The 25,404-nt window shown below is 42.4% G+C and overlaps 1 protein-coding gene and 1 non-coding gene across 2 annotated transcripts in view; both read right to left on the bottom strand.

Annotated features, from left to right (window-relative positions):
• RMND5A (required for meiotic nuclear division 5 homolog A) overlaps window positions 1-25,404 on the bottom strand; it is a 56,071-nt gene that overhangs the window by 23,160 nt on the left and 7,507 nt on the right. The window contains exon 2 of the mRNA XM_068981123.1: window positions 12,900-13,042. Within this exon, the coding sequence (XP_068837224.1) occupies window positions 12,900-13,042 (143 nt within the window). The remainder of the gene's footprint in view (window positions 1-12,899; window positions 13,043-25,404) is intronic.
• On the bottom strand, window positions 6,528-6,600 carry TRNAR-CCU (transfer RNA arginine (anticodon CCU)). The gene has a single exon. It is a non-coding gene; the product is annotated as a tRNA-Arg (tRNA).

The raw sequence follows: 25,404 nt of genomic DNA, 5'->3' as shown, positions 1-25,404 counted from the left end.
GATCCCCTGGAGGAGAAAATGTCAAACTCGCTCCAGTATCTTTGCCTGGAGAATCCCATGGAGAGGCGGGCTACAGTTCACAGGGTTGCAGAGTCGAATATGACTGAAGCGACTGAGCATGCATGCACGCAGGACAGAGACAGGTGCAGAAGGAAGACCACCTGTTATAGACCGGATGTGTGTGTCCCTCCCAAATTCCTACATCAAAGCCCTAGAAACCAGTGTGACTGTCTGGAGACAGAGTCTGGGAGAAGGTAATAAAGGTTAAATGAAGTCATAAGGGTGGGGCCCTCATCCAGTAGGGCCAGTGTTCTTATGAGGCAAGGAACAAACACCAGGGCTCGCTTGTTCCCTCTCCACCACATGAGGACCCAGGGAGAAGGTGCTCATCTGCCAGCCAGGAAGAAGGCTGCCTGCCCTCAACAGGCAGTGAATTGCCCAGCACCTTGATCTTGGATTTCCCAGTCTCTACAACCAGAAAATAAACTTTTGTTGTTTAAATGGAATTTTGGAATTTTGTCCTGGCAGCCCAAGCAGATAAAGACACCATGTGATGACATGAAGAAAAGATGGCTATCTACAAATCAGGGAGAAAGGCCCCAGAAGAAACCAACCCTGCCTGCCACACCTTGATCAGGAACTTATAGTTGCCAAAACAGTGGGGAAAAGAATGTCTGTGTAAGCCACCCAGTCCGTGGAACTTTGTCAGAGCAGCTCTCGGAAATTATTATGCTCCCTTATTGGTGCAATGAAATGGCAGTCACTACTCTGTTAGTATTACTACCCACAATTAAGAAGTAAAGGTTCATTGCTCTGTATCTACTAACATGGAAAAATGTTCTTATCCTTAAGAGAAAAAAAAAAAGCAACTTCCACAAAAATTATGACACAGTTTCTATTTTTTTAATGACACCATTTCTGTTTTAAAAAAAAGCTTACAAATGCTCACAGAACAAATGTGAAAAGAATATATAAAGTACTAGCAGAGATTATCACAGGAGATAACCACTCTTACACAAAGAGCAAACATTCCTTTTATAGCAAGCTAAAGGATTTCGTCAAAATCTATTACAAAGAGAGAGAGTGTTGAAGGTTCTGGTTCTGGGTAAGATCAAGCAAGTACACGCCACCCTGTCTCTCTGAATGCAGTTCCAGATCAGGAATGAACAGAGTGGCTACTCGAGGCAACTCTGAACAGCAGTAAGTGGATTGGGGAGGAAGGCAAAGAACCGAAGGTGAGCTTACTACTTTCCTCCCTCCAACATCTATCTCTCAGTCTGGAGGTAGTACAACCAAAACCCACAACAGGGCAGGCACCTCCAGGAGAAGCCCTCCAGGGCTGGCATGAGGAACAGGAGTGGGTTTTCCTATCATGTAGAAGGGGGTGGAAAGAAATCACATGCTTTTTCCCCTCCATTTTCTTGCACCCCTAGCACAAGGCAGTCTGCAGTTAAGCTTCTGTTGTGAATAAGAAGCATTTGTAAGCTTTTTTTTTTTTTTCTCCCAACAGAAATGGTGTCATTAAAAAAAGAAAGAAATGGTGTCGTAATTTTCACAGCAGTACCAAGATTATGTTTGACTGAATAAGCCGGAAACAAGACTCGGCAGATCTTCAGAACTCTGCACGTGTTAAGTCAGTCGTGTCCGACTCTTTGCAATCCCATGGACAGTAGCCCACCAGGCTTTTCTGTCCATGGGGATTCTCCAGGCAAGGATACTGGAGCTGCCATGCCCTCCTCCAGTGGATCTTCCCAATCCAGGGATCGAACACACCTCTCTCATGTCTTCTGCACTTGCAGGTGGATTCTTTACCACTAGCACCACCTGGGAAATCCACCACAGCAGGCAAGTTAAAACTCTGAGGGAAGGGATCTTTTCTCTCCAATCAGAGGAGCGATGGTCCCAAGAAGGAGGGGCCAAAACTCCTCTCGCATCTTTTCTCTCTGTCCCTCTACCTTGTAGCCCCAGATACAGGCAGAATTATGATAAAATACAGGGGATGAGGGTACATCACCTGATGCAAAGAACTGACTCATTGGAAAAGACCCTGATGCTTTTGGGAAAGATTGAAGGCAGGAGAAGGGGACGACAGAGGATGAGATGGTTGGATGGCATCACCGACTCAATGGATGTGAGTTTGAGTTAAGATCCGGGAGCTGGTGATGGACAGGGAAGCCTGGCGTGCTGCAGTCCATGGGGTCACAAAGAGTCGAACACGACTGAGTGGATCAGTTCTCTGGCTGGATGACTAAACAGGAAGCTCCAGAGAACTCTAAAGTAGCAGGGAGATCTGAGAGAGGGGAAGAAACTCAGATTGGTTATGAACCCCTGGGCGTGCCCTCAAGTGGCACAGGCATGGGTCTGACCCTCGGCGGCACAGCACAGACTTTCAAAGAGGAACTAGGGGTCAGACCTAGCTTCCAGGTCCTAAAGTGGCCACTGGTTTGCACACTAACAAGACATATCTGAACAACTCTGTAATGGCTTTGGAAATAAGCTGACATTGAAACTACAACTCAAAGAAGACTGGTCAGAACTTGTAGTCTGAGCCCAACAAGGTAGTGACCACTAAAACAAAACTTAAAAAAAAACTCAGTGGATGGGGACTTCCCTGGTGGTCCAGTGGCTACGACTCCTTGCTCCCAGTGCAAGGGGCCTGGGTACAATCCCTGGCTAGAGAGCTGAGGTCTCCCATGCTGCAACTAAAACACAGCACAGCCAAATAAATAATTTAAAAAAAAAAAAAAAAAACCTCACAGGATGTAATTAACAGCAGAATAGAGGTGAACAGCACAAACGTCAGTGGAGATCCACAGAAATGATCTAATCTGATCCACCAAATAAAAATTGAAAAAAAAAAAAGAATAGGATCTCAGGGACCTGTAGGAAAATAACAAAAGATCTTACATTAAGTCAATGGATTGCTAGAGGGAGAAGAGTGTAGTGTAGGATAAAAAAAAATTTGTTTAACATTTCCCAACTTTGTCAAAAGACAGAAATCTACAGATTCAAGAAGCTCAGCAAACTCCTAAAAGGATAAGTTCAAAGAAATCCAAACTCAGACATCTCAGGATCAAACTGCTAAAAATTAAAGACTAAGAAAAATTTTGAAAGTAACTAGGAAAAAGTGATACATTGCTTATAGGGAAACTATAATTCAAATAACTACAGATTTCTCAACTAAAAATCTTAATTTACATACTTTAAAAATAATTGTAATATATAGAGGAACCATATGCAACTTTGTTCTGTATTTTCCAAGTCTCCTGTAAATGTGTTATCATACTTTCATATTTTTAAAAAAGAAAAAAGGACTACAGATTTCTCAACAGAAGCCATGCAGAGACCAGAAAGAAGTGACACATTTTTCAAGTACTAAAAGAAAAGAACTGACATCCCAGAATTTTATATCAAGTGAAAATACCCTTCAGGAATGAAGATGAAATAAAGACATTCTCAGATGAAGGGAAGCTGAATTTGTTGAAAGAAGACCTGCTCTAAAAGAACTGCTAAAGTTCTTCTGACAAAGGGGAAATCACCCCAGTAGAAGGCAACTCGAAACATCAAGAGTAAAGAAACTGGCCAATCTACCTCTGAAAGCTTTCTGTGCCCAATTTCACTTCCACTCCCTTATCTTTCACAGGTGTTAACCTATGTTAACCTGATAAGCCTCTTGAATTGTTTTTTAAGCACATAAATTTAATTAATGTTTAGATTAAACTGAAATTATTAATTCAATCCTTAATCACTGCTTAAGCATGGTACAAGCAACACAGGGTTATTTTACAGCGCACATAAGAACAGGTGGTAAGTAATCCTGCAACAGAACTCCAAACCACATGCTATTTACAATCATCACAACACAGCACAGCTCTCCTCTTCAAAACTCAGCCCACTTTTCTTTAAAGATCTCTCTATTCTCAGATGTCAAGTCAGTAGCCTAAAACTAAATATACACATTTAACATTTGGAATTACTCAACACAAAAACAAAAAAGGAAAATTATTCTCAGAATCTTAAAATCTTTATTCCTTTTCTTTTTATAGACCTCTTTCTTGGCCTAGTACTTAATCTAAAGAATGAAATAATACAGGGTACCTAGATGCTAAGGCAACAGCGTCCATGCCCATACTGAAGAGACCATATCTAGCCCTGAAAAAAATCAGGATTGCTTGGTTGTGACTCTCTACTTTCCTCATCCAATCTGCTTACCAGATTCTGCCTGTTGAGAGATGACTTTATAGCAGTTTATCAATACCTTGAAGCTAATTATTACATCTTTATGCTGTCTATGACAATCAGAACACCAGAAGAAAAGATGCTGCTACCTTGTTCCTCCTCTGGACTGGGTGGGATACAGGCCTTACTAGGGTGACTGATGGTGAAACGGAGCAGGACCCAAGGGCTTCGCCCCCCATGTCCTCAGCCTGCCTTTTGCCCATGGAAAAACTTTAGCCAAAGAATTAAGTTTCATCAGAGAAGCGAGAAAATGCAGAAATGAAGGAAAACAGTCAAAGGAGACCGAATGATAACAGTTTAGTCATTAAGCACAGTCAGGGACTGCTAGTTTCTTCTCAAAGGCTATAGATAATATTCTGAGCCACATCCTGTGAGCTGTCCTTGTAGATACTGACACCACCAGCAGGTAGAGAGGTTAACTACATGATGACCAGACTAACCACGACACAGCTGCACAATTCCAAGAACTGGCCTCAAGGAGACGGGAACCAACCAATCCTGGAATGGAAGACTGACTTTTCCTAAAACAGTGAAGATGACGCTGATTAGACCACCGATGACCAAGATGACTGTCAGAGCTGATTGTGCTGTTTCTGCATGGAGCCCCTACCTCTGTCTATAAAAGCTCTTGCCCCTGATTGGGGGTGGGGAGTCAGCCTTTGGACAAGCATTCCCCACCTCCCACTGCCAGCATCTAAAATAAACCAAACTTTCCTTCTCATCAACCTCTTTATTGGGACACAGTCAGAGCTGGGTTCAGTAACAATGTCACAGATTTCTCCCATATTGTATTCCCCCAGATAAAAGGCTAATCAAATGAATAAAGGAATGGTATCAGAGGATGACAGAATTTATTACCAACTCAAGAATCTGTCTATAACTCTCTGAATGTCTGCATGCACTCTATAGGCAAGAATCATTGAGACTAAGATTTCTCACTGATCTATCAACCTCATTCAATCCAAATACAACCTTCAGATTTCTAATGATTCATTTACTGATTATTCCCCAATCGCATCAACCTCCAACAAATTAGGTGTCTATTATTCAGCAGGAAAGAAAGAAGACACATGGTCAACTCCAAAGGACAGACCATATGAAAACTCAAAACAAAACAATTCCTCCAAATCTTTCCTTCATATACTTAAACCAAAAGTAAATTTTGATCATCTAGAAAAATTTAAAACAGTCTAACATTGAAACAAATGTAAACACTTTCTTTTACAAGGATGCTCTTCATATAATTTTATTTCACTACTATACTGGTGGTAAGAAAAATCAAAAACCCTTACACTCAAGACATCTGTACGACATTCAAGTTCTAGAACTTACTTGCTAGTCGTGGAAAACACAACTAAGCATGACTAAGCAAAGCATTAGATGAAAACTTCTGAGCTCCCTTCTATCATTTAGATCTTACAGTTTAAACCACTAAAGTGGATGAGTAAATTTTTTTCATAGCTTATTTTCTGCTCACATGTAGGAAAAATTAAAGCTTAAATTGTAAAAAGAGGTCGAGGAAATGCAATATAGTATGAGAACTCCTTTTGTTGTAAGTGCACGTTCTTACTATTGCATCAGAGCAAGGATCAGGTCCAGGCCCTGTTGCTAGGTGACCAAACTCATCTGCATGGCTGCCCAGGAAATCAGCAGCATAGCAAACCAGCCACGAAGTAGATAGTGAAGATAAACACCTGTCTATTAGCACTTCTGTTTTACTCCATTTTTCCTTTTATAAAGGAAAACAAAAGAAAAAGCATGGATGGATGTTCTTAAATGTGAAGGCACATTCTCAAAAGATAAAAAGCACATATTCAAGGGTGTGTCTGTCTAGAGAAGATATTACAGCTTAAAAAGAGAAATCCAGGACACACAAATCTGTATACCATCTCATGTACTTTTAGTATCCTTCACATTTTTAACGGATTAAAGGTTTTAAAGTCTGGAGGCTAGGCAGAGGAGAAGTAAATAACTTAGACGATCCTTACTTACAAGACTATGAAATCTAAACAAACCACCCTACCTGTTTGCTTAAACATGCTTATGAACTGATTAGACTTAAGGACTGGCTTTCACTGCTCACCATCCAAAATCAATCCCTTTCTGAAATACATTTTATGAAATTATAATTATTGATTAAGTACTGACAAAAGAAGTACATGATAAAACACAGTATTTGATTTAACGCCTAAGTGTCAATTCTTTTTTCGTTTAATATTTATTTATATGGCTACATCAGGTCTTAGTTGCAGCATGAGAACTATTAAGTTGTGGCATGTGGGATCCAGTTCCCTGACCAGGGATGGAACCTGGGCCCCCTGCATTAGGAGTAAGGAGTCTTACCCACTAGACCACCAGGGAAGTCCCTGCCAATTCTTTAATACTGCTCATTTTTTAAAAACTTCTCCATTGACTTTGGTAGAGAAACGGGCATGTGACCCTAACAATGTGCTCTTGTTGCACCTACCAGGAATCAATTTCCCATCCAAGCACCTAGTTAATCTGGTTTACTTAGCAGAAGTGAAAGGGTTACTGCAGAGAACATTTAACTGAGAAGACGACGACCTGGGCTCTGGCTCCATGCAGCCTGGGAAAAGTTATCTACTACTTCACACACAACAAAAAAAAAGATACTATGCAAACACTGGACAGTGACAAGTAAAAGAATGAAATTAGAACACTCTCTAACATCATACACAAAAATAAACTCAAAATGGACTAAAGACCTGAATGCAACAAGGCCAGATACTATAAAACTTACAGTAAAGAGGAAAACATTAAACACTCGACATAAATCACAGAAAGATGTTTTTCAATCTACTGCCTAAAGTAATGAAAATGGGACTTAATTAAACTCAAAAGCTTTTGCAGAGCAAAGGAAACCAAAAACAAAGGGACAACCCTCAGAATGGGAGAAAATATGAGATTTTTACCAAATGTCTTACTAGTAACTTTTTTAGGGGGTATGGTTAGTCTGATGTTTTATTTTTAGGGAATTCGTTCCTAGCTTCCAATCACTGTGATCTTTTTACAGCTTTGTTAGCCATTTCTTTTCAGTAATTCTGAAAATTCTACCCAATACATGTATCAAATTATCTGCCTATATTTCAGAACTCAGTTCTTTTTCGCCTTGCTCAGAGTAAGTTTTCTAGCCTTTTTCATTTCCCTCCTTGATGATCAGTAACATCTCTCTACTACATAAGGATTTATCCATTATATAATAATAGTACTTCAGAGTTAGCTGACCTCACCCATTCTAACTATTGTTTAAGGCTAAATGCAAAAAATTTTCTCCTGCCATTACTTTTTTCTCCTCTTACACCCCAGTAAGACCTATATAAAAGGCTCACTCAGAACTATTTTACAATGTTCTCTATTTCATTTTTTATAGCCTTACACCATTTTTTTTTAACAGTCATCATTTTGCCTCACCATATGCTCCATCTAGTGGCAGAAGATCAGTTTAGGAAAAGTGGTTTACAAAAAGGGGTTTTTTTAAACCATTATTTGCCCCCTTAAAACATTACCAGCCCTGCAGTGGCCTGATTTCCTAGTACAGCACAATGTTTAAGAACAAACTCTTGAGTGAAACCTTTTCCCAAACCTTGATCTACCACTTGCATACCTTAAGGTATGTTACTTAATATTTCTGAATCTTAGTTTCCTCACATGTGAAAAGGGAATATCATGGGCTTGTATCATGGGCTATTGGAGAAGGAAATGGCAACCCACTCCAGTATTCTTGCCTGGAGAATTCCATGGACAGAGGAGCCTGGCAGACTAGTCCACGCGGTTGGAAAGAGCCCGACACGGCTGAGCGACTAACACACATCGCGGGCTATGTGTGTATGTGCTGCTAAGCCGCTTCAGCCATGTCCGACTCCTGGCGACCCTGTGGCCAACAGCCCATCAGGCTCCCCTGTCCATGAGACTTCCCAGGCAAGAATACTGGAGTGGGTTGCCATGCCTTCCTCCAGGGGTCTTCCCGATCCAGGGATGGAACTGGAGTTTCTTCTGTCTTCTGCATTGGCAGGTGGATTCTCTTAACACTAGCGTCATCTGGGAAGCCCTCTAAATGAATGTAACGTTCTCAGCTCAACATGTGAAACATGGTCAATACTCCGTAAGTGACAGCTATATTTTCTCCTTTCTCCTTAGTCTAATTTCATCCTATTTAAGGAAGTAGGCAAATCCTCAAATGTTTTCATCATTCCCTCCCTTTTTCCCCTAATCTCCTTGGATCAAATCTTTACGCCTTCCATCACTGCCTTTTCCCCAGCCTGAGCTTGCCTGACAGGGGCAGCCACTCCCGTCAAGTCAGTCCCTGAGAGTCTTTAACAGGAGTCAAGCATTTTCTCAACTGTTCAGTTCCTTGCCTGACCCCACAGAAGACCACAACTCACTGCTCTGCTGCACTAAATCTTACCCACTCTCACAAGTCAAATGTAAAAACATCCACTCCAGGGAATTCCCCAGCGGTCCAGTGGTTAAGACCCTGCCTTCCAATGCAGCGGGGCAAAGGTTCAATCCCTGGTCAGGGAACTAAGATCCCATATGCCTTGTGGGGTGGCCAAACAAATAAAAAATTTTTTAAAAATTAAAAACTAAATGGAACTTTCCTGGTGGCACAGTGGATAGGAATCTGCCTGCCAATGCAGGGGACACAGGTTCAATCCCTGGTCTGGGAAGATTCCATATGCCTCAGAGCAACTAAGCCCACGTGCCACAACTACTGAGCTTGCAGGCTGCACCTAGTGAAGCCCGTGTGCCGAGAGGCCATGCTCTGAAACCAGAGAACCCACCACAGTGAGATGTCCTCACACCACAACGAAGAGCAGCCCCCACTTGCTGCGACTAGAGAAAGCCACTCACAGCAATGAAGACCCAGAGCAGCCAAAATAAATGAATGAATAAATAAAATATCAACTCTACAACGTTAATCAAGAACTCAATGATCATCTCTTTACTTTTTATTAGTAAGCAGAGTCTGTCCTAAGCAAACTTACTTTATGTTGTCTCAGAATCTTTCCAGTTCTTTGACATGTACAAAAAGCACCCTTAAACGAATAAACTACGCCACAATTTTCTAAAATACATGTACTATGTTTTTCACTTTCAATTGTCCCACAGCAAATGTTAGATACTTAAATCTTAGCATTATTTCATCCACCCACACACAGAAGTCTAAAGCAGTAATTATTTGTACTGACTTTTCTTACTTAGGAATTAAACTTTAAAAAAAGTCAAAAGACTAAGTAAAACACTAAATAAAATTTCCTAAATAGGAAAGAATTCTAGATTTTCTTAAAAATAGAGAAGGAAATAAAAAACATATTTGTTTTTACTAAAAAAAAAAACAAACAAACAAAAAACATTTTTTTGGCTACAGAACCCAGCAGTTGATATTTATTTTAAACTGTGATTATACTACAGGCATCTGAAAACTGTCAACACATTAAAGCAGAAATCTTCAATAATTTTTTATGCTGGCAATAATTAAAAGCCAGAGTGTCCTGCCTAACATCATAAACTTTTCTGCATACGTTTTCAGGGAAGTGATGACCAAAAAGTTTAAAGGAAGCACTGAAACATTAAAGGAAAAAATAAATTTTTTAAGCATGTCAAAAATTTACTCAAGTTCCTCACTCAACCACCAGCCTGCTCATATACGAGTCACCAGCTTCCTTACTGCCCTCCTCTCAGCAGGGTGGGAACACGTCCCCATAACATGGTGCTCACAGGCTGCCGGACGACATTCCAGTTTATTACTCAAGGCTGTTTACTGTGATACTTAAAGGCTTAAGCCACAGTGGCTTCAGCTTCATCCTGTTTGTTCGCCAACCAACGAGTCCACCCAGCCTTTATGACAGGTGGCCCCGGAAGCTTGCACAAATTTATGAGGTGCAAGCTAGAAGGGCAGGAAGACTTTACAAACCAATGGAATCTTGGACAACATCAGCCAACACAGAATTCCTCAGGTGCGCCAGAAGCTCATGTACCAGGTCTAGGTAGTTCTAGTGGGGTAACAGCTTCCTTTATAGCTAAGGCTAAGTAGATGCCGCCCCTTAACTCCCACAAAAGGGAAGAGAATACACTGAAAAATGTTATAGAACTCCGCTAAGACATCCAAGCTTTCAGCTGTGCCTCAGAACTATAATTCAACAAGTTACCCCAGCATCAACTTAATGGTGTCATTTCATGATAGATCAGAAGAATCTAGAAGCCAGGTCACCTAGAAACTAAACTACTTTCACAGGAACACATAAAACTACCCCCTCCCCCCAAAAAACCTGTAAAAGTCCTTATAACTTCCAAGTACATGAAAAATATACCCAAAGGGAAATGAATAAATTAAAATATTTAATCAGCAATATTCACCTCAAATACCTCCCCACTAAAAAGGTCAGAATGTAGGTTACTCACTATGTGGATCCCTTGTCGTCCACTTTCAAAAAGATACTTCCAGTTCCAGTGCCAAACACATTTAAATGCTTTTGTTTCAAAAAATAGCCAAAACATGACAACCCTTACGAATGTGTATAAAGACCTGCCACATCTGGAAGAAGACGTGTTTAGCAAGTCACCAGTAGCTGGGGGACAAGAGTAAAAGAGGGCTCTGATGATAACTGGCTTCCCTGGTGGCTCAGACGGTAAAGAATCCACCTGCAATGCAGGAGACCTGGGTTCAATCTCTGGGTCAGGAAGATCCCCTGGAGAAGGGGATGGAAACTCACACCAGTATTCCTGCCTGGAGAATTCCATGGACAGAGGAGCCTGGCGGGCTACAGTCCATGGGGTTGCAAAGAGTCAGACAAGATGGAGGGACTAACACCAATGGTAATTAGGATCAGACAAGACATAAGCTAGGAAATGAGGACACATGGCCCCCTACCAGCGGCACCATGCAAAGCCCTGTATCCCAGATCTTGGTAGCCAGGAAAACACCCACAAGGTATGACTGCGAGGCCATCCCCACCTATTCTGGAATCTGGGATCTTTTCTCTGACTGGCTGCTTCGGAGGCTTCAACTACTCTTGCTGTCCTGACATCTTCTGGTCCTGCCTATCCCCACACCATCATAACTGCGGGTAGCCCAATGGTCACTGCCAGGAACCTCTTGGGGTCTGAACCTTCACTAGAATACCTTGGTCACTGGCAGCCGCCAATATCTGAAGCTTCCTAAACATCACCAGTAGTTACTTCACCCTAAAGAAGCCTAAAGAGGGTTCCTCACTCACAGTGATTTAAGATCATCTCTAAAGCACCCCCAACCCCACTCTTCCAGAAGGTCCTTGAATCAGTACACACCAATAATCACTTCAGGCACCAACTGAAGACATACGACACCACAGTCTCCAAAAAGTCTGAGGCCAAAGCCACTTCCAAAGCTCTGTTTCCATCCTCAGAGTTAACAGACAGGCCCCCCAACCTCAGAGCTATTTCAGAGAACACTTCCAGCCTCTGCTGGCAACTGCCATCACAGACCCAAAAATGGGGCTGCTGCAGCCAGCACCACTTCTCTGGCCTGTCTCACTGAGTCGAAGCCCTCAGCACACTGGGAGTGGTGAGAGCTCTCCCAAAGGTCACTAACACTTCTGAAGGCCCAGCTACCCAAACGATCTGCAGAGCCCCAGTCGTTCAGTCCCGTCATACCATACCTACACGACGGCAAGACCTCCTTAAAAGCACCCGTGTTATAGTTCTCACTTGGGCTGCCCTGAGTCTAGCCGGCCAACATTACCACTCTGTCAGATTATTTCTGACAGTTAGGCTTGCACATGAGTTAAGAGCCGTTCTCTGGATTCCACGAGTTTCCATGTTACAGCTACTGTCCTCATGCACACAGATGGAGCAGCTCATAAGACATGTTTTGCTACAAAAAGCTCTCCCCAAAATTTCTTCCTACTCTCCCAAAAGTTTACAATGTGTGAACAAAAATGTCCACAACCAGTCACACACTCCCTAACAGATGAAACATTCCGAGGCATCACACAGTAACCTTAAGCCACTTCTCTTGGGCTCTACTAAGAACAAGAACTCCAAGGGCAAAACTGGCCCAGTGCTAAAAACAGTAACTGCTTATAAGCAAACCTCCAAGTCAAAGATTTAAGAGATGTCACAAGAAAATCACTCAAGCGACCGGCTCTGCTGGCTAGCAACCAACCCGCTCACACAGCAAACAACAAAGTGACCAGCTGGAGCAAAGTGACCAGCAAGCTCATAGGAGGACAAGGAGACTAGAATGATGCAGGGCAGACAGACGCAAGCTTCGTTACCCCCGTCATCCCCTAACAGAGGCCGAGTCACACCCCGGGAATTACTCAGCACGTAGGAAAAGTTCCTTCTATAAACAAACTCCCTCAGAGGAAGTTAGAAATTTGGAAACTGACTCACCTTGACATTAGGAGTGGTCACCATACAAGAAAATGGGTTTTAAAAAAAAGGCTATAAAAAGAGAAGGTTTTTGGTTTGCTTTTATTCTTGTTTTTTTGGAAATAACAGCAACACAGGACTTTAAGAGTACCATAGTAAAACGATATTACTAAAAGCAAGGATGAAAGAAACAGTATGAACAATGAGAAAGCTACTGTGACGAAAGCAGTCATGGGAAAATGGTGGCTGATGCCAGAACACACCCGACACTCCCGACAACACCATACCTTATCAATGGCTTTTCCAACCCGAGAAACGCTGCTGTGGATGTCTTTGTGGTCAGAGGCCAACTTCTGAACAGTATCCTTTATTCTCTTACAGCACTGTGTCAAGACAAGTGAAAGTGTCCCTGATAATTCAGCATCTTGACCTATAAAAAAAGAAAGAAAGACGACTGGCTATTCAAAAGAGCAAACCCAAAGATGGCAAGTTATCACATTGGCCCACTGGAAGATGAAAAGGTAGATGTGAAGAAAAATCAACTGTCCACTTTGAAACAGATGGTAACAGCCACAGGCGATATTTTTCAAAGGAACAGTAAGAAAGCTATTTTAATTTTTGCATCATTTGGAATACATTTAAAAATTTTACTATGACATAAATCACTTATGTAATTACTAAATTGAATAATACTGCATAATACTGCCAAGGCATTTTGAAGAAAATATGTCTAAGTGAATAAACTCACTTATTCAATCCACTTAAACTGTCCAAGTCACTCTCACATTTTATTACTAAATTTCCTAAGAGAGAAGTCGCTTTATGTTCTACACAAAGAAGAAAAAACAAACTTTTCTGGATAACATGGAGAAACAGTGAACATAGCAGAAAAGAGTTTATATATCCCTACCTGTAAGCCTCAGTGAGCCATCCCTACCAGTCAGGGTGGGAGGAACTCTCTAGAACTTCGAGTTCCCAGGTGCCGGCCAAGAGCCCACCCTGCAAGCAGGTCTTTGTAAGGATTAGCAATCTCAGACTGGCTTGCAAGGTTGGTCTCTGGTGGGCATTTGGGAATTTGGATTTCAGGAAGGTTCCTACTACTCTAACTGGTTAAGAATGGCTTGTTGTGGCTAAACTGTTTGTAAAATGTGGTTTGTGCTGAACTGCTTTTCTTCTGGGAGTCTGGAATTTTGGTATCTGCTAGACAGAGGGTGCCTGCCTACACGACAGTACCCAGTAAACACCAGAAGACTATGTCTCCAAATGAGCTTCCCTCGGAGATAAACACGTCACGTTGTTGTTGTTTAGTCACTGTATCCGACTCTTTGCAACCGCATGGGCTGTATCTGGCCAGGCTGTGGGATGTCCCAGGCAAGAATACTGGAGTGGGTTGCCACTTCCTTCTCCAGGGGATCTTCCTGATCCTGGGATCGAACTTGTGTCTTCTGTATTAGCAGCTGGATTCTTTACCACTGAGTCTCCAGGGGAATACCGTAACACTTCATACTTGTTAGTGTTTGATGCTAGAGGAATTAAGTATGCTGCCCTGTGTGACTCCACTGGGAGAGGACTCTTTGCAGCTTTCTCTTGGTTTCCTCTAGACAATGCCCTGTGTGCTTTTTTCCCTTGCTGTTTGTCTTGTACCTTTTTGCTGTAACGGATGTTAGCCATGAGTATGAGTGTGACTACCTGTTGAGTCCAGTGCCTCCTCCTGTATTAGTGGAATCTACAGTAGTCTTGCACTGCAAGGAGATCCAACCAGTCAATCCTAAAGGAAATCAACCCTGAATATTCACTGGAATGACTGATGCTGAAGCTGAAGCTCCAATACTTCGGCCAACTGATGCAAAGAGCCAACTCATTGGAAAAGACCCTGATACTGAGAAAGACTGAGGCCGGGAGAAGGGGGCAACAGAGGATGAGATGGTTGGATGGCATCACTGACTCAATGGACATGAGTTTAAGCAAGGTCTGGGAGATGGTGAAGGACAGAGAAGTGGGGTGTGCAGAAGTCCATGGGGGTCACAAAGAGTCGGACACGACTTAGGGGCTAAACAACAACAAAGTTGTGGTGAGGACACTTTTTCCTTGATAGATCAACAGAAAGTTACTACAGCTGATACCCTTTCCTTGTGCCATCTCCTCAAAAAAAGAGATTGCTCTCTTTATTTGTATTCTCTTTATCTCTGAATTTGTATTCAGTAATACTTGTCAGTTACCTCAAGCACAGACCTACACATCCACACCTGTAAGCAACAGACCTAGCTCCTGAAATCTTACTGAGTGGTTCTTAAAAGATAAATGTACATCAGAGTGATCTGGAGGTCTAGTTAAGACAAAGTAGATAGATCCACACCCCCAGAGTTTCTGATTCAAGAGGTCTGGGATAGGGCCCAAGAATTTGAAAGAGAATAGCCCCAAAGTAAAAGCAGTCTTAGGAGCTTCATTCATCAAACAGCTATTTATTGAGCATTCAATTATGTGACAGGTATAGCTGTGTCCAGGCAAAAATCCCAGCAAACCATAACTTCTGGTGAGCAAGATAAATACAAAGTCAGTCAATTACACAATACTGCAAAAGAGGATACGTGCTCCTGGCAGGGGCGGGGGACCAGAGTAAAACAAATGGAGAGTGTTTGTGGGTTGAGCCACTGTAATCTTAAACAGGTGGACATGGTAAGCCTCACTGAGGAAGTGACATCTGGGCAAAAACCTGAAAGAAGGGGGAGAAGGGTAGCAGAATACGTCACCCCCAAATAGCCTTTTGGCACAAGGATGATCTTGAGCTAATTATTTCTGAAAAGCAACAAACACAGGAGAAGCTCTGAAAGCAGAGTAGAAGTGACCCTTTTATAAGGGAAATTTAAATGCATAAAATAAACCTCCATTTTAAGGGTATCTCTATATGAGGAAGAGAAGAATGACTGCTGCTTCAGTCACGTCCAACTCTGTGCGACCCCACAGACGGCAACCCACCAGGCTCCTCTAGGAGCCTGGGATTCTCCAGGCAAGAAAACTGGAGTGGGTTGCCATTCAGCTCAGTCACTCAGTCGTGTCTGACTCTTTGCAACCCCATGAACTGCAGCACACCAGGCCTTCCAGTCCATCACCAACTCCTGGAGTTCACTCAAACTCACGTCCATCGAGTTGGTGATGCCACCCAGCCATCTCATCCTCTGTCGTCCCCTTTTCCTCCTGCCCCCAATCCCTCCCAGCATCAGAGTCTTTTCCGATGAGTCAACTCTTCACATGAGGTGGCCAAAATACAGGAGTTTCAGCTTTAGCATCAGTCCTTCCAAAGAACACCCAGGGCTGATCTTGATGAAAGTGAAAGGGGAGAGTGAAAAAGTTGGCTTAAAGCTCAACATTCAGAAAATGAAGATCATGGCATCTGGTCCCACCACTTCCTGGCAAACAGATGGGGAAACAGTGGAAACAATGTCAGACTTTATTTTGGGGGGCTCCAAAATCACTGTAGATGGTGATTGCAGCCATGAAATTAAAAGACGCTTACTCCTTGGAAGGAAAGTTATGACCAACCTAGATAGCATATTCAAAAGCAGAGACATTACTTTGCCAACAAAGGTCTGTCTAGTCAAGGCTATGGTTTTTCTAGTGGTCACGTATGGATGCGAGAGTTGGACTGTGGAGAAGGCTGAGCACCAAAGAACTGATGCTTTTGAACTGTGGTGTTGGAGAAGACTCTTGAGAGTCCCTTGGACTGCAAGGAGATCCAACCAGTCCATTCTAAAGAAGATCACCCCTGGGTTGCCATTACCTTCTCGTAAATCACAGGAAATTTTTATGAAAGCTCAGACTTAGATTTACATTAAAAAGCTAACCCCTGTTTACTGTGCTTTTCCTGCTAACCTCCCCATTACTGGCCTACCCACACCTACCTTTCTTTTGTCTTTAGCTGAAGCTGGTCTGTAAGCCTGAGTTCTAAGCCACCTCTTTGAGTCACTCACTACTCCCTGGAATACTGAGTGCACCTCCCACATGCACATGAGGTATACGTGTAAACAAACTGCTTTTCTCTAGTCAGTCTGTTTTTTATTATAGGAGTCTCTCAGCCAAGAACTTGCAAGGGTAGATGTAAAATTACTTTTCCTTCCCTACAGAGGAAAGCATTCCAGCATTTATGACAACCAGTGAGAGAAGTAAGCAGAAGAATGTATCCGTAAGGTACCCAATTCAATACGGGGTGGCCAAAACAGAAATTGCCCTTATTTCTAAATACAACTGCACGAAGTATGTATCAAGTGCTTCCAATTTCTAGTGATGCAGGTTAGGCGAAGGAAAGACCTGATAATCCAGGAAAAAAATTTAAATCTGTCTAAAACATGTCCTATACATACTTTGGGCCAAAAGAACCTAATTGCTTCAGTAAGCTCTGTTCTGGCCATTTCTGCTCTTTCTGTATCTAACCCTTATCTAACCTCAATGGCTTTATCTTCTCTTTGAACTTCTATGCCCACAGACTTACTCAGTCTTCTCAATTCCTAATGAATTCTGTTTTCTCTACCACTCCTCTGGCACAGAATCAAACACCAGTTAACAATTTCAGATATATACACCATCATCAGCCTCAACTAGATGTAAGAACCAAAGGGAAGACAAGTTCTTAAACTGTATCCTCCACAGTCTTATATACCCTACACATTTGCAGGTGCTATTAATATAAGTATACGGATTGATGGTAAATAAAGTAAGGGGGAGAAAACAGTTAAAAAGAAAGTCATACTCAACAAACGGTGCTGGAATAACTAGCTACTCATTTGCAAAAAAAATCATATCATAGAAATTAACTCAAAATGGAATGAAGACAGAAATTAAAAGCTGAAACTATCAAACTCTTGGAAGAAAATGGGTTTATTCATGACCCTGGATTGGGTGATGGTTTCTTAGATATGACACCAAAAGCAACCAGACAAAAACATAATTAAATTGGACTTGATCAAAACAAGGGCTTCCCTTGTGGCTCAGCTGGTAAAGAATCCGCCTGCAATGTGGGAGACCTGGCTTCGATCCCAGGGTTGGGAAGATCCCCTGGAGAAGGGAAAGGCTACCCACTCTGATATTCTTGCCTGGAGAATTCCATGAACTATACAGTCCATGGGGTCGCTAAGAGTTGGACACGACAAGAGTGATTTTCGCTTCGTCAAAACTTAAAACTTTTGTGCTTCAAACACTACCAAACACTACCACTACCAAGAAAGTGAAAAGAGAAGCCACAGAATGGGAGAAAAATATGCAAATCATGCATCAGATAAGGATCTAGTATCCAGTATACAAAAAGAATGCATCAATATCAGGATGTTCAGTTCAGTCGCTCAGTCATTTCTGACTGTTTGTGATCCCATGAACCGCAGCACTCCAGGCCTCCCTGTCCATCACCAATTCCCAGAGTCCACCCAAACCCATGTCGACTGAGTCAGTGATGCCATCCAACCATCTCATCCTCTGTCGTCCCCTTCTCCTCCTGCCCTCAATCTTTCCCAGTATCAGGGCCTTTTCCAGTGAGTCAGCTCTTTGCATCAGGTGGCCAAGGTACTGGAGTTTCAGCTTCAGCATCATTCCTTCCAAAGAAATCCCAGGGTTGATCTCCTTCAGAATGGACTGGCTGGATTTCCTTGCAGTCCAAGGGACTCTCAAGAGTCTTCTCCAACACCACAGTTCAAAAGCATCAGTTCTTCGGTGCTCAGCTTTCTTCACAGTCCAACTCTCACATCCATACATGACTACTGGAAAAACCATAGCCTTGACTAGACGGACCTTTGTTGGCAAAGTAATGTCTCTGCTTTTGAATATACTATCTAGGTTGGTCATAGCTTTCCTTCCCAGGAGTAAGCGTCTTTTAATTTCATGGCTGCAATCACCATCTGCAGTGATTTTGGAGCCCCCCAAAATAAAGTCTAACACTGTTTCCCCATCTATTTGTCAGGACGTGATGGGACCAGATGCCATGATCTTCGTTTCCTGAATGTTGGACTTTAAGCCAACTTTTTCACTCTCCTCTTTCACTTTCATCAAGAGGCTTTTTATAGTTCCTCTTCACTTTCTGCCATAAGGGTGGTGTCATCTGCATATCTGAGGTTACTGATATTTCTCCCGGGAATCTTGATTCCAGCTTGTGCTTCTTCCAGCCCAGTGTTTCTCATGATGTACTCTGCATATAAGTTAAATGAGCAGGGTGACAATATACAGCCTCGACGTACTCCTTTCCCTATTTGGAACCAGTCTGTTGTTCCAGGATGAGCAGGGTGACAATATACAGCCTTGACGTACTCCTTTCCCTATTTGGAACCAGTCTGTTGTTCCAGGTCCAGTTCTAACTATTGCTTCCTGACCTGCATATAGGTTTCTCTAGAGGCAGGTCAGGTCTCCTCTTTCACTTTCATCAAGAGGCTCTTTAGTTCTTCTTCACTTTCTGCCTTAAGGGTGGTGTCATCTGAGGTTATTGATATTTCTCCCAGCAATCTTGATTCCTGCTTGTGCTTCCTCCAGCCCAGTGTTTCTCATGATGTACTCTGCGTATAAGCTAAATAAGCAGGGTGACAATACACAGCCTTGATGTACTCCTTTTCCTATTTGGAACCAGTCTGTTGTTCTATGATGAACAATCCAATTAAAAATAGGCAAAGAATTTGAATAGATTTTTTTCCAAACAGGATAGAGTGGGAATTCCTTGGTGGTCCAATGGTTAGGTCTTAGTGCTTTCACTGCCACGGCCAGGCTCAATTCCTGATCATGGAACTAAGATTCCACAAGTCGTGTGGCATGGTCAAAACAAAAGATATACAAGTAACCAATAAGCACAGGAAAAGGTAGTCAGCATCATTAATCAATAGGGAAATGCAAACCAAAACTACAGTCAGAAACTACTTCACACCCACTGGGATAGCTATAATGAAAAAAGATGGATGACAATAATAAGTGTTGGCAAGAATGTGGAGAATTGAGACCCACATATATTGCTGAGGGATGGTGCAAAAGCTGTTGAAAACATTCCTCAGAAAGTTAAACAAAGTTACCATATGAGCCAACAATGCCACATGTAGGTACATCAGTTTAGTCGCTCAGTCCTGTCTGACTCTGCAACACCCTGAATTGCAGCACGCCAGGCCCAAGAGAAATGAAAACACACATCCATACACAAACTTGTACATGTTCATAGCAAGCATTTTAATAGCCTCAAAATAGAAACAATTCAAATACCCAAATAATGAATGGATAAACAAAATGTGGCAAATCCATGCAACATAGTATTATTCAGCTATAAAAAGGAAGGAAGCACTAATCTATGCTACAACATGGATGAACCCTGCAAACATTAAGCTGAAATATGCCACACAAAAGGCCACAGATTGTTTGATTCTACTTCTTTGAAATGTCCAGAACAGGCAAGAAGATTCATAGTTGCCAGAGCTGGAGAAGTGTGGAATGGAGAATGACTGTGAATAAGAGGAGGTTTCTTCCTGGAGTGAAGAAAATGTTCTCAAATTAGATAATGGTTATGGCTACACAACTCTGAATGTACTAAAAGCTAGTGAGTTTGACACTTTCAAAGGGTGATTTTGTGGTATGTGAACTTTAACTTAATTTTTTTAAAAGCTTAAAAATGCAAACCCTAACAGCTGGACCTGTTTATTTCTACAATTAGGAGACAACAAACAAAAGGTTAAGGAACACAAAAGCAAAGCTCAAGCTGGGGAGAGGTCATTTGGGATTTGCCAGTTGAATCTCTATGCCCCAACCTCAAAATCCATTGACATTTTCGAATTTTAGCGACTCAGTTTGCTATGTTTATAAATCATAGATGTGAGGAATATAAGGTCAATTAATTAACACAGTTTTCAGTATGCCCCAAGGAGAATAATTTCTACAAAGTATTTGGAAGCACAAGAAAAGTATAACGGCATAATCTGAAAGAGAACCCCAGGAAAGCCCTGTTCAGAGAAAAGGATTCCACTAATGCATTTTCAAATGGATTTGGTGGAAAGCAGCCAAAGGTAAAAACAGGTTTGGAAATCACTGTAATCACCAAACGGACTGAGACCAAACTTCTAAGTCCTAAAGGGAGAGGCCTAATGTTCTTTCCATTTACTTGTCTGAAAACAAAACCTGCTTCTAAGAGAAACAGAAATCTGCTTCTCTATGAAAGAAAACTCATCGGATTCAGTTCCTAGAAGTAAAACTGGGCAGTTCCTGTGACAGCCACCTTTACCATAACAACCAGAGCGGGAGGTGAACGCTGGGAGCCATGCTGGCCACTAGGGGAGTGGTCACTTTTTACCCAGGATGAAGTCCTGTGCCAAGTGTGTCTGGCAATGCAATAACCTCCCTGGACTCAGGACCCGTACACAAGTATGAAAAGAAATCACTCACCTTTTACTGTCACCACAAATAATACTTTTTTTCCAAAGATTATTTTTCAAGATCAGTTTTATACTTACAACAAAATTGAGAGGGAGGCAGTGAGATTTCCCAGTATACCCCGCCTCCACACATGTACAGCCTGAAAGTTCTTTTCTTTTTATTTAGTCCATTGTCTGGGTATAACCACACTTTAGCCATTCATCTACTGAAGGACATCTTGGCTGTCTTCAAGTTTTGGCAATTATGAATAAACCTGCCATAAACATCCAGGCGCAGGTTTTTGTGTGGAGCTAAGTTTCAACTCCTTTGGGTAAATACCAAGGAACACTGACTGTTGCCTTTTATTGTAAGAATAATGTCTAGTTTTGTAAGAAAACACCAAACCATCTTTCAAAGTGGCTGTAACACAAAAGTACTATTTTTAAGGTCACTTTTATTATTTGACTTGAGTCAACAAGCAAAACAATTAGTATGGCAATAATCAATCTTAAATCCAAGCAAAGAATCAACATACACAGTTGGTCTAAGTTAAAGATACTTTTCCTTTTAGAGCAATAGAATAGTATCTTTTATAAACAAAAATTTAAGCATGATAGTCTCAGAAATTAGAATAGGCATAGTCTCCTCCAAAATCAGACATCTGTCAAACTAAATTACACATATGTGAGCTAACTCCTAAATTCATATTACCTTGCTTCCCAGGTGGTACAGTGGTAAAGAATCTGCCTGCAATGCAGAAGATACAAGAGACATGGGTTTGATCCCTGGGTCAGGAAGATTACTTGGAGAAGGAAATGACAACCCACTCCAGTATTCTTGCCTGGAGAATCCCATGGACAGAGGAATCTGGCAGGCTATAGTCCATGGGGTCACAAAGAGTCAGACACGACTGAGCAACTAAGCATACAACATTAAGTTGTTTTTATAGAAACCAGTTAAGACTTCAAGCTCTGCTCTTAGCTTCACTGCCTATCCATTTCAGGATTTATGTCCATTAGTTACCTGGAAACAATAAATTAGAAAAATATTTGCTTGCATAGCTTCTTGTACTTCTCTACCAGGGTTTCACACTACACTGTAAACATTTTATTTATCACTCCCATGAAATTACTTGAAGGTAGAAAACATAAGTATTTAATTTCCCATGTTTAGCATGGAAACCAGCACATATTAGGCATTCAATAACTATTTACTGAATGAATAGAAAAATAACAGATTGTGTACTACACCGTCTCAATTTCAAGGATAAGACTGATTCTAAAGAAGTCACTGACAACGTGTAAAATAGGTAGCTAACTGGAAGCTGCTGTATAATACAGGGAGCTCAGCCTGGTACTCTGGCTCTGTCATGACCTAGAGTAGGATGGAGGGCAGGGTTGGAGGGTAGGTTCAAGAGGGATGGGATATATGTATACTCCTGGCTGGTTCGTGTTAATGTATGGCAGAAACCAACACAACACTGTAAAGCAATTAACCTCCCATTAAAAATTTTTTTAAAAGTCATTGACAAGGTGAACATGGATATGCTTGCAAGATATTAAAACAGAAAAACTTGAAACTCTAAAAAGGCTGGTATTAAAAATAATAATAAAGGGCTATTTCACACTGTATGTAGCAAACCATAGTGTCAGTCACTCAGTTGTGTCTGACTCTTTGCAGCCTCAAGGACTGCAGCCCAACAGGCTCCTCTGTCCGTGGAATTCGCCAGGCAAGAATACTGAAGTGGGTAGCCATTCCCTTCTCCAGGGGATCTTCACAACCCAGCGATCGAATCCGAGTCTCCTGCACTGCAGGCAGATTCTTTACTGTCTGAGCCACCAGGGAAACCTGAGTAGCAAGCCAAACTATGGCCTACTGAGGTTTTGGGCTTCTCATGAGCTACCTTGGCACTTAGGACACAGTGACCACTCAACTGAGATACACTCAAAGGAAGCAGGAAAAGGCACAAATAGAAAACACTCTTTTTTTCCCCCCTAAGGGCAGTACAACCTGAAAACAAAATAAACTTTTGGTAAATTAACAGCTGGCAAATGTACACAGTAAAGGAAAGCATAGCATCTGTTGGTCCACCCCAATGGCAGAGTCACAGATGGGTATTTGGATCCACGGCACCAAGTCACAGCCGAGGAGGGTGCAAGTCCAAACACAAGAGAAAACAAATCACCTCAGTTTATCTTTAAGAGCTAAGTGACATGGCACAGACTAACAGTCCTCCTGGAGCAGAGAGCCAGACCAGTGTGACGAGCACGGGGAAGAAAGCAGGGCTCTACAGTAGTCTGTGAGGCAAGAAATGGCCAGAGAAGAAGAGGAGAAGGAAGACGTGGGAACAAGTTTTTAAATGTCTGCTAGATATTTTCAGGGGCTTCCCAGGTGGCTCAGTGGTAAAGAACCTGCCTGCCAATGCAGGAGACCCGGGTTCGATCCCTGGGTTGGAAAGATCCCCTGGAGAAGAAAATGGCAACCACACCAGTATTCCTGCCTGGAGAATCCCACAGACAGAGGAGCCTGGCGGACTATAGTCATGGGGTTGCAAGAGTCAGACAAGACTTAGTGACTAAACAACAAGGTATTTTGAGAGAGCCTGTTCACTCCCTTCAAATTCGAAATACAGAGAATTAATCGAGACATCTATTTATCTCTGAAATGAATGGGTGAACCAGATAGAGCTTCTTATAGCATTTGAATGTGGGTTTCTTATTTAAAAATCAAACCCAAATTTCTACCTTCCCCTCTCCTGAACTTCCCATATCCCTCCCGGTTCTGTAATTGTCTGTCATTCATGCTCAGAACCCTAGATGAACCTTTGATTTTTGGGGGCCTTCTCTCCTACTCTGCACCATGTCCTGGTAATTTATGCCTGGGTCTCTACGTCTCTACCACTACTCCAGAATAGGCCCCTATTTCATCAGTCGCACGTTGACAAGGAACCTTAACTAGTCTTCTTGCCTCTAGTCAAACTTCACTCCCACTCCAATCACCCAAAATGCTAACTGGTCTCAGATCATGTCCCTGTCCTTCCCTGTTCACCGCCTCCAACCCAAGTCTCTCAGTATCTTCTCAGTTTACCACCTTCCCTGACAGCCCTGACTATACAGAACCTGAGTCCAGCTTACTTTTCGTTCTTCTATTTCCTGCCCCCCCACTCTGATGCTTCACTGCTCCCAGGATGCCTCCTGTACTCTCAGTCCTCTGCATCTTTGTTCCTGCCAGCTCCTCTCCCAGCACCTCATCCTCTCTCTCTCCTCTCCTCACTCAGTCTCTGTTCCTGAAACTGCCCACGGGTTGGAGGAGCCTGTCCCTGTCTCAAATCCCACCCTGCTGTTGGTATCCTTCAATCAGCATTTACCGGATACACATGGCCTCGCACTGTAAAAACATACTGGGCTCACCTCCCCAACTACTCAGAATGTGCTTGGAGCATGAGGATGACTGCTCGTCCTCTGTAACTCCCACAAGATTTAGCCCAGTTTCACATAGAACTGGGGATTAGTAACTACTGACCAAGTGCTCTACAGTGCAACTGAAACAGCCCACCTCTAAGCAGTTCGTTCTAAGGGCTCCTTCTCTTCCCATTTTTCTAAACTGATAGTATTTACACCAACCAGAAGCACTGTTATCTCATAACATTAAGTGTGCTGTGTGCTTAGTCGTTCAGTCATGTCTGACTCTTTGCAACCCCAGGCTCCTGTCCGTGAGGATTCTCCAGGCAAGAATACTGGAGTGGGTTGCCACACCCTCTTCCAGGGGATCTTCCAAACTCAGGGATCAAACCCAGGTCTCCCGCACTGCAGGCAGATTCTTTACTGTCTGAGCCACCAGGGAAGCCCTTAGTATTATGCTGTGTACTGTTCCACAGCCATGGTTTTTCCCCTCTCAATTGTAAAACTCTGGCCTCATTATCCAACTAAAGTTCCTTGAAGACTGTTGTGTTATACTTTTTGAATATTCCTAAGAGTGTTAAGCAGACCAGTGGACACAATGGCAGTTAACATACACCAGTAATAAAGATATCTAAACCCAGGGTCTCAATTAAGACACTGCTTAAAGGTATGGACCTTAAAAACAGTAAGTAAACCTTGTTTTACAGAGTTCAAAGCCAGTTCATACCATCTAATTTCCACAACCCATGACATAAGCTATCAGTCTACTGAGGAGCAAAGAGGTTAAGTGAGACTGTAGAAGCAGTGAGGGCTTCCCCAGTGGTGCTGGTGGTAAAGAATCCACTGGCCAACGCAGGAGACACAAGAGATGCGGGTTCCATCCCTGGGTCGGCAAGATCCCTGGAGAAGAAATAGCAACTCAGTACTCTTGGCTAGAGAATCCCATGGACAGAGGAGCCTGATGGGCTGCAGTCCATGGGGTGGCAAAGAGTTGGACGCAACTGCGCACAGACGTGCGTGCGCACACACACAC

The sequence above is a fragment of the Capricornis sumatraensis genome, chromosome 1 (assembly GCF_032405125.1).
Source record: "Capricornis sumatraensis isolate serow.1 chromosome 1, serow.2, whole genome shotgun sequence".
In the NCBI taxonomy this organism is placed as follows: domain Eukaryota; kingdom Metazoa; phylum Chordata; class Mammalia; order Artiodactyla; family Bovidae; genus Capricornis; species Capricornis sumatraensis.
This window is presented reverse-complemented; position numbering and strand designations above follow the sequence as displayed.